At 34.2% G+C, this 10,327-nt stretch overlaps 1 protein-coding gene across 1 annotated transcript; it reads left to right on the top strand.

Annotated features, from left to right (window-relative positions):
* The first annotated feature begins 465 nt into the window (after positions 1–465).
* LOC11409669 (F-box/kelch-repeat protein At3g23880) lies at positions 466–2,607 on the top strand. Its single transcript, XM_024771004.1, has 2 exons — positions 466–1,719; positions 2,479–2,607. The coding sequence occupies exons 1-2, from the start codon at positions 466–468 to the stop codon at positions 2,605–2,607; spliced, it is 1,383 nt and encodes a 460-aa protein (XP_024626772.1).
* The last annotated feature ends 7,720 nt before the right edge of the window (positions 2,608–10,327 follow it).

Genomic DNA, 10,327 nt, shown 5'->3' with positions numbered 1-10,327 from the left:
TTCCTCAACATTTTTGGAAAATAAGATTTGTTATTTTAATTGCAAAAAATAAAAAAAATAAAAAAATAACTCACTTAACCGTTAATTAATTTAAATACCGGCCGTTGTGAGTTTTGCTTAGTTGGCAACGACAATCCATTTATTTTATTTTTTTTATTTTTTAAGGAAATCTTTTTTTGTTATCATGTGTGTATCCTTATTTGATTTGATGGAAGTATTAAAAGGCGGTTTGCTAGCATGAAAATTGGTAACAACCTTGTTTTGTTCCACATTCACCGTTTTCGAAATTGATTTTATTTCTAGGGTTAATAAACAACCATATATGAGAATATTTCTAGGGTTAATAAACAACCATATATGAGAATCCTCGGTTACCTTAACGTTGTATTGCTTTGTTATATACATTAATTAATCTCACGTTTCTCTGTAGCTTAAGAATAAGAATATTCAATCAGTCTGCCTGCAATGACTCCATCGCTGGTGTTCCTCCTCGACGATCTCATCGCTGAAGTACTTTCCTTTCTTCCGGTGAAACCTCTTCTTCGATTCAAGAGTGTTAGTAAGTCTTGGAAAATACTCATCTCCGATCCCACATTCGTGAAATTGCACCTCAAGAGATCAGCAGTACAAAATCCTCACTTCACCCTAATCATGGGGCACGAAAAATTTATCCCTGGAGAGTCATTCTATGGTATTGACGATGAATCTGAGAGGGATTACAATCTCGTTCCATACCCTATAAGTCGTTTACTAGATAACCCGTCATTCACCCTTCTTTTAGATGATCCTTACAATAGTGTCACTTACTATCATGTCAACAACGACATATGCTCTCGTATAATTGGTTCATGCAATGGATTGATTTGTTTGGCTGAGACTTCTTTAACCCATGATGGGTATCAAGAGAATTGGCGTAGAGAGTATTGGTTCCGTGTTTGGAACCCATCCATCAGGACAACAACATCAGAAAAATTTGGGTATTTTTATGATTTTGGACCAATTTCGGGGTATGGAGGCGATTTCAATTTCAAATTTGGTTTTGACAATTCAACTGATACTTATAAGGTGTTGGCGTTCCGTTACAATAGACTAAAAGGAAATAGAAATATAAAGATTCTAGGTTCGGGTGATCATGTTTGGAGAGATATTGCATTTTTCCCGGTGGTTCCTCTTCGTTTGGACTATAGTGATCATATTCATAGTGAACATTGTATGTGTGATGGTGTTTACGTAAGTGGCACTTTTAACTGGTTGGCTATCCACAACGACCTTCCCTATCGTGTTAAGAATATTACAGTTGAACATTTTGTTATCGTTTCTCTTGATTTAGGGACGGAGACATACAATCAATATCTGTTGCCTCTTGATGAAGTGCCATCTGCAGAACCAACCGTTGGTGTGTTGGGGGGCTGCCTTTGTTTTTCTTATGCTTACAAAGAAACTGATTTTGTTATATGGCAGATGAAGAAATTTGGGGATGAAGATTCTTGGTCTCAATTCCTTAGAATTAGTTATCAAAATCTTCTAATAGATTATGACATTTTTGACACTTATTTTCGATTGGTGCCATTGCTTCTTTCTAAAGATGGTGATACATTGATACTTAAAAGCAGTCAAGAATTTGAAGCAATTATCTATCATTGGAAAGATAATAGAGTGCAGAGAACAAAAATTACTCCAAGTAGAACTATTACTTATGATAGAAGAATCACAAATTGGGTATGTTGGGAATCTGCAAAGGATTATGTTGAAAGCTTAGTTCCAATTTTTTGAAAGTAAGTTCCTATTATGTGATTTACTTGTTTGGATTTATGTTCGTTTGTATAAGTTGTTTTCATAATAATCGCAAAATTGACTTATTGGTACCATCACCAACAAGCACGGAAAAGGACACAACTAGATTCTGATATAAATACCATCTGAATATTTAACTTTTGTAGAGTATAGGTTTTCAATTCATTGTCTTCAGGATTTTTTCTTTTCTTTACTACTGGATTTCTTACTGCAGTCACGCTTCTCCCCACATATATTATAGTCAGGGAGCTCATGAATTGATGGCTCAGTTTAAAACAAAAAGTAAATCCTAATATCTTGCCTATTTTTATTTAATTGAGTTAATTTTAATGCCATGGAAGTATACAACATAGAATGTGGACACATGATGAACTCTTGTTCATTTTGCATGCTTTGTAACATTAACACGTACAAATAAAAGGGTTTTTTTGTTCTGTTTTGATTGTTACTTGCTATCATTCTTAGTTATTTGATTTTTCTAGTCATTACATAACAACTTGAGCCTGGAGATACCAGATGTATCTATGCAGTACAGAAGTCACGTACATTTATTTAAAACATTGACCATGTCTAATTTTGTGCCTAGTTCATGTATGGTATTAAAAATGTATGTATACATTGTGTTTTTCTGTATATTCCATGGTATGTGTATTGATTTTGTTGTTGTTTTTGGCTTCCTTGAAGGTGGCGTTTGTTTACGTTTCAGTTTTGTTTTACAACAATTTGGAAATGCCGGAATGGAACAGTTCCCGACATATTGGCGAGGTTCTTGGAAGTTCCCGGCTCTGCGTGAAGTCTTTTGGGCACATCTAATGACAGTAATAAAAAGGAAAGGAGGCTGTAGCATATGAGCTTTCATTCCTGATAATATAGATTAAGGGGAACATCAGGGTTTAATATTATGTTTTTCTTTTAAAAAAAATAATGATGATGTGATTATTGAATTGTCATCAATTTGCATTTTACTGGATTTTCAATTTGCCGAAACTTGTCTCTAGGCTCGATAATGAATCTGATTTCCAATCGTATGACGAAGATGAGATGTCTCAAATTTTAACTCTTAATATATCAATTTTAAAACATGACTTGAGACAGGTCCATATCATCAAATGGCTCAGGACCAACAACTCAATCAATTATTGACAGTAGAAAATTCATTTCCAAAGTTGCCAGAGTTCTTTATCTCTTTTGCTAAGAATAAGCTTCGGTGTGTAAATTATGATTATGCTTTTTTGTTTACAATGTTGCACTATCTTGCTCAGTGAATGATGACATAGTTTTTGGAGCTTAGGTTTCATGTAATAATGATGTAGGTGGTAAGATATATGTCGAGCTACTGTGGCTAAACTTCAATTTTTAATAAATTAGAATGATGCATTTTTTTTTTTTGTTTTACAAGAAGAATGATGCTTCGTTAACTATCCTAATGACCGCGAAGATTTCACAGTTGAACAATTTGTTATTGTTTCTCTCCATTTGGGGACAGAGACCTACCATCAGTATTTACTGCCCCGTGGATTTGATGAAGTGCCACTTGTAGAACCAACTCTTGGTGTGTTGGGAGGCTGCCTTTTTTCTTCTTATTCTTACAAGGAAACCGAATTTATAATATGGAAGATGAAGAAATTCGGACTTGAATATTCTTGGTTTCAATTCCTTCAAGTTTTTCTACAGTTTGGAGGGTGACAGAATGGAACAACTCTGGCATATTGGCAATATGTTGTTGAAAGTCTTAAAAGAGCTTATGGTTTTACATGATTGAAATTCAATGCAATCAACTGACGAGAGTATTAGATAATATATTATTGATTTATACCACAACTGCATAAAAGATAATAGGTTTAATATTATTTTTGTTTTGAAAAATTGATTATGATGTAACTAATGATTCTCATCAATTTGCATTTTATTGGGATTTCATTTTGCCACTTTTTTGTTTTTGTTGAAGTACAATCGAAGTGCTTTCAGTGTATTTTGGCTCCCTCTGCTTAAACTTGGCTCTAGGCTTGTCTAATGAATCCAAGATGCAGTAAATGATCTAAAATAGTAGTAATGCACAATAAACATTTGTAATTTTTACTTATCAAATAGGTAAAGTGTGCATTTTCAGAGATATATCAGCCAAATTGCAGTTAGTACTTTCATGACAAACTTTTCAATATGTTCCACAATTACCTAAACAATACTTTTGTTGATATAACAAATTGCAGTTTGTTCAAAAGGACTCTAATAGGGTTTCAAAAGTGTTTCAAAAGGACTCTACTGGAGATCATTAAGAGGATTTTTACTCAAACACTTCTTTCACGGTAACTTACAACATATTTCTCACACTAAACATGCTGTTTTGAAAATGGTCGATATACATATAATTCTATTGCTAAATAAACAAGTTTACTTTTTCTCATTTTCAAACGTATATACATATAGTACTTTGACCCCTACAAATTTTTGCAACAAATACTATTGGAAAATAAGCTCGCTGGTCACTTATTCCACTAGATTTCCAAATGCAACTCGGCTTATATTACGAAACCACTTGTATTCTACTCTACCCCTTTTGATATAGACAACAATTGTTACATCAGAAGCAGCATAATTCATAAATGAACAGCAGGACTTTCACAATAACAGTAAGCAGAAGGAGAAAACTCAATGTTTTCTATCAGGACATATGAAAGTAGTTTGAAATGCTTACTATGCAACATGATATCAACTCTCAGTATTAATTAAATGCAAACTTATAGTAGTATGCAAATGTTTAAAGGTCAAATAAAATAAATAAAGGTCTAATTATTTTGGCCTAATTAGACCAAAATATTTTGGTTTGGAAACACATAGGGTGGGATAAGTAATGGCCTAATTATTTTGGTTTGGAGGCCTTGGCTAAGGACTTGGGCCGGCCCTGAGAATATAGTCGTATCGCGCATGTTTAAAGGTCAAATAAAATAAATGTTTTTGGTTTTCATTTAGTTGTTCAAGCATTTCCACTAAGCCTGTATGATTTACTTTCATTAACAGTGATCTCAAGCCTCTCCCATGCAGCAGAGTTGGTCAGAGTGCATTTATTCATTTCATTTACTTACACCAATACTTGACGACACGTGGTGATTGGTTAATAGATTTTCAAAACGATGTACAATGATAAAATGAATCAGGAGTTTGACCCACTTGGTTTGAAGAAAATCTATTAACCAAACCTGCGGATTCATTGTACATCCTAAAATGATAGGTCGGGCGTCCTTATCTTGGTTTGAACTCCGGCCCACTTGTGTGTGTAAGTTTTCAAGTGGCTATTGTCATTTCGTCTATCTATAAAAAAAAATAAGAAAAAATAAAAAGAGGAGGAGGCAATGGGACTTACGGAAGCTCTAATTTGGTTACACGGCAAAGGTTTTCAACGAGTCATCGTCAAATTGGATTGCAAAGCGGTTGTAGATAATATCAATGGACAGCTATTGCATGTCATTGAAGTTGAATATATCCTTCAATTGTGTAAAGCTTTTTTGAATATTGATCAAAACTATAAGATTATTTTATCAGAGGACAACCAAACCTTTTGCTCACACCCTTGTTAGGGTGTCAATGTCTTATGCTAGTTTTCAATTTTTTTTATTTTGCTCTAACCTCTATTACTAAACACTATTCCAATGGAAATGACGTACGCTTATTCCTTAAGAAAACCATTTTATCTTTATTTACCTGAGACATAGTTATTGGACATCCTTGGGTTTGGAAAAAACTTCTCTGCTTTCATAATGCTGACAATCTTGGCCGTGGATTTAGCATTGCCACCTAGTATACATCTTGCAAGTTATGGTCTTTTAGATCTCCAATTTAACACATCTCATAATACTATGTAACTTTTTTATTAATGATATCTGATGTATGAAATTTATGACTTGAGCCAGCTTTGTTTCTGGAATTCTAGAGAGAAAATTTCACCATCACCACCACCAACACTACTACTACTCATTAAACCCTACTACTACTATTACGACTACTACTTAAACCAAGTAGCGATAGCGGTGTTCAAAGATCAAAGTATAAGCATAAACTAATATAGTTGATACAACATATATAAACATGAGTTCGTCTGGGAGGAACAAAGTCGGATATGTTGCATTGGATCGACTGGGTCGGCGTCGTCGTTGCTTCTTAATTGGAGGGGCGTCCATCAGAGTATAGTGAAGTTGAAGAAGTTGGAAAAAAAAACCCCAACACATGCAACTATCAACGCAAATCAATTCTTCTGCAAATGCGGTGAGAAAGTTGTTTATACATACCAAACTAAGTTGTGCAATGCTATATATAACTATTATAAATGGGCCAAGCTTGGCAGTGTGCGGGCCCAGGAGTGTGCGGGCCCAGGTGTGTGTGAGAGAATTTTGGGCGTTTTTCTTTAGGGCACCGATATTTCTAAGGCCTCCTAAATACACATCCGGTGGTTATTTATCGGATGTACTTGGGTCTTATTGAGATTATTTTTTATGTATTTGGGACTTCCACTTAGTGGGAATGCGAGGCGTTTAATGTTTTGGGAGCCGATTTTATCCCGTATTAAGAATAGGTAAGAATAGGTTGTCCGGTTGGAAGAGTAGATTTCTTTCTTTTGGTGGTTGTCTAGTTCTCCTAAAGTATGTCACATGTCTATGCACTTTCCTTCTTCAAAGCTCCCTCAGGTACAATCTCTTCTATTGAATCTTTATTGATTAATTTTTTTTAGGGTGGAAGTGAGGATCTTAGAAAAAGTACTTGGATTGGTTGGAAAAATATTTGTTTGGAAAAATATTTGTTTGGTAAAACATTTGTTTGGGGGTTAAGGCAGATGAGGGAGTTTAACATTGCTTTGTTAGGATTGACGTGGGATCTAAGAGTGTGCTCCTCCTCAAGGTCTCAGGTTCGATTCTCCCCATGTTGATTTAGGTTGGTTAATTTAACTTCTTCAAAAAAAAAATGTTTTGTTAAGTAAATAATGTTGGAGGATGTTAGTGGACAGAAGGGGCTTATGGTACAGGGTATTGGTAGCTCGTTATGGTGAGGAGGGTGGGAGGGGTCCGGAATGGGTCTTCGTGGTGGAGGGAGGTAGCGAGAATCTGTGATGGTGTAGGTGTTGACGGAGGAAGGTGGTATGAGGAGTGTATTGTGAGGAAGATTGGTAATGAGACATTTACTTTTTTCTGGACGGATCCATGGTTAGGAGGGTCTCTTTTGCGTGTGCGGTTTAGGCCCCTATTCGACTTGGCCGAGAATAAGTCGAGTACGGAGGCAATTATGTGTGCTTTAGGGTGGGAGGAAGAAGGGGTGGCTTGGTAGTGGCAACGTCGGTTGTGGGCGTGGGAGGATGAGTTGTTAAGGGAGTGTATGATTTTAATTCATGACATTTTTATGTGGGCTCATTCTACAGATTAGTGGCAGTGAAAGCTTGATCCTGATGGTGGTTATTCAATTTAGGGTGTGTATCATTTGCTCACTAGCCAGAAGGTTCAAAATTTTAATGCAGCTTTAGATTTAATTTGGCACAAACAAGTTTTCATGTTACTATTCCTAACTTTCTAGTATCACTCTCTTTTAATAATCTATTTAACTTGATCGATGTTTCTCCAAACATATCTAGGTGACTAGGTCTAGTTCCCACTTGATTGTTAAGAATATATGTTTCAAGATAGGCTTTATAGCAAGTTGTTATAAGGTTAGTGTACATTATCCATTCTTGTTTATCAAGCATTGCCTCATTAAACATTTTTAGGCTTCCATTGCCTCATTAAACATTTTTAGGCTTCCGAATCTAAGCCCACCATTAAAATTAATCTTATACAACTTCTCTTTCTCGACCAAGTGGATTTTCCTCTGGTCAACCTTACTTCCCACCATAATTTAATATTAAGACCCTCAATCTTATGCGGGATCACACTCTTTTAACACTACAAGAATTCCCTTTATTAGTGACCAACTTAAAATTGAATTACTGAGGGATCTAGACCCTCAGTAATTACTGGCAGTCTAAACCCTCAGTAATGTAATAGAAAACCCTCAATAACATTACTGACGGAATAAACCCTCAATAATTTAGTTGATTACATTACTGACGGATAAATCCATCAGTACTACAATCGACAAATCTACCTTAGATTAGTGGCAGATTTCTCCGTCAATAATGATGTTGTACATGGGATTGGATTACTGGCAGATATTAATTTGCTAGTAATGTTCAGCCAGTTTAAAAAAATCTGCCACTATCCCTTTATTTCCGCCAATACCCCAATGAATTTAACAAGGATCTGGAAATCATTCAGCTAACAGGCACCTACATACTCACTATATTAAATACTGTAAAATAATCTTAAGAATTACGTAATGACACTCAATTCTCTCAATTTTCTTTCATTTCTATTAGATTTCATGCTTGATAGTGTCAGATATTTGCAAGTCTTTAATTTTTGTATACTGTGACACTCTCATTTGGTAAGATTTACCCTGTGCAGCAACTATGGTTTACTAATGTAAGATTTACCTTGTGCAACAACCATGGTTACATGAATAGTTGGTTCATAGATGATTGTTTTAAGATGTAATTGTGTTAGCTGTGTGGAGTTTCTACGGGATCTCCTGGCTATGTTCTTAGCTTTCTGTTTGGTCTTGGGCGTTACGCGTATAGGCGGCGCTTTTGTATTGTTCTCAATGCTAGCTTTTGCACGTCTTGTGCAGGCTTGGTATCTAATAAATTTGTTGATTTACACAAAAATAGTTTATTTTGTTAGTTTTTTGGATTGTATGAATATTATTGAAATATTTATAATTTTGTACGAAAACTCTATAACTTATATGAAATTATGATGATATATCGTTTAATTAATTTGTGTCTTTTAAAATTTTATTTCCTCAATTTATTTATGTTATTTAATTAAAATAAAAAGTGGGAACGAAATAAAAAAAAAGTGTAAAGTACATTACTGGCGGAAATTTCCATCAATAAAGCAAATCTGCATAATCATTACTGGCGGAATTTTTCCTCAGTAATGTAAAGGTGGTTTTGACAAACCATTACTGAGGGATTATTCCGCCAGTAACATTACTGACGTTAGTATTACTGAGGGACACCAATCCGTCATTAATGTGTATTACTGAGGGATTTTCTCCATTACTGAGGGTTTAATTCCGCCAGTAAAACACAAAATTCTTGTAGTGTAATATTAAAAAATTGAAATGTAATAATATAAAGTTATTGATAGTTGATTAGCGAGTCCCATTTATGAAATTTGTGTGAGATGTTAAGTTGGAGGGATTAAGTGTTTATTAGGTATTACTATTATAAAAATTATAAATAAGTGATGCGTAAACTTGAGACTCATTTAAATACCAAAAAATGAATGTCTCAATTGTAGATGCTTTGAGATTCCCACTACGCCATTCATGTAAATGAAGTAAAAAAAACACATGTTTGGTCTACTCACTTTGATAGAATTCGAAAAATGAATTATTAAGTTTTGATATTGGGTCTAATAACATAAAAGAAGTATTCAAACATCCGATTTTTTTTTTTTTTTTTTTTATCAATTCAAAATTATTTATGACAATTCAATTTTATGTATTATGGATGAAAATCTGACACCACTTTATTTCAAACACAATTTTTTCTATATAACTTTAAAAAATAAATTTTATTATTTATTTAATGATTTTTTTTAGATAAAATTGATTAAAGTCAAATAACTGCTATTCCAATGGTTAGTGTAAATAATAAATGCATATACCATCAGCTACATTGAATTTCATTATGTAAACTCTTTTTTTAAATTAAAGCAAGAACTTAGAAAAGAAAATTTCATTTTTGTCACAAAAAAAAATTACATTAATTACATTTTGTGAAAAAAATATCCCCCATTTGTAGGTTCTTCCCAAAAGCCGGCTAGCACGTCACAGAGTGAAGCCACCATAACTGTAACTTCATCACTCACAACTCAGAAATAAGTATTCTTTATATTGCTGGGACCACAGAGGATGTCTACACTAAGTTGAATCATCATATTAGGTTAAGAGCAATCACACAAGTGAGATCGACACTACATATTAACTTAAAATGTGTAATGGACATGTATTTTGTCAATTCAGCATAACAAATGACATCCAAAAGCTGACATAACACTTCATCCTAATTTTGGAACCTTCGAGGGATCATAGTCTAAGTTTGATCACGATATTCGACTAAGAAAAACCACACATGTCTGACTGATATCAAATTTTTGTCCTAAACCTTAAGGCATCAGATATATATGTCATCTCACTTATATGTTGTTTAAAATTTACCATATATCCCATCCTAACATAGAACTCTGACTCACACTAGACACACTAATATTTCTTAACCAAGTGGGCAACTATTCGTGTTCGTAATCACGTGACATAGTAAAATAAGGTCAAGCGGAGGAACACCATGTTCCGGAAGGTTGGTTGGTTATTGTTTCATGAAGAGAGTTTTATATTCCTTTCTTTTATGTGAAGACAAAAAGGAAATTAGAAGGAAAAATAACGGATT

This window comes from Medicago truncatula, chromosome 7 (genome assembly GCF_003473485.1).
Source record: "Medicago truncatula cultivar Jemalong A17 chromosome 7, MtrunA17r5.0-ANR, whole genome shotgun sequence".
In the NCBI taxonomy this organism is placed as follows: domain Eukaryota; kingdom Viridiplantae; phylum Streptophyta; class Magnoliopsida; order Fabales; family Fabaceae; genus Medicago; species Medicago truncatula.
Note: the sequence above shows the minus strand (reverse complement) of the source record. Positions and strands in the feature narration are given on the sequence as shown.

Excerpts from the sequence above, each read along its gene's own strand:
- LOC11409669 (XM_024771004.1), top strand. The coding sequence starts at position 466 with ATGACTCCATCGCTGGTGTTCCTCCTCGACGATCTCATCGCTGAAGTA. Across the intron at positions 1,720-2,478 it reads ATAGAAGAATCACAAATTGG|GTGGCGTTTGTTTACGTTTC; the intron begins GTATGTTGGGAA and ends GCTTCCTTGAAG.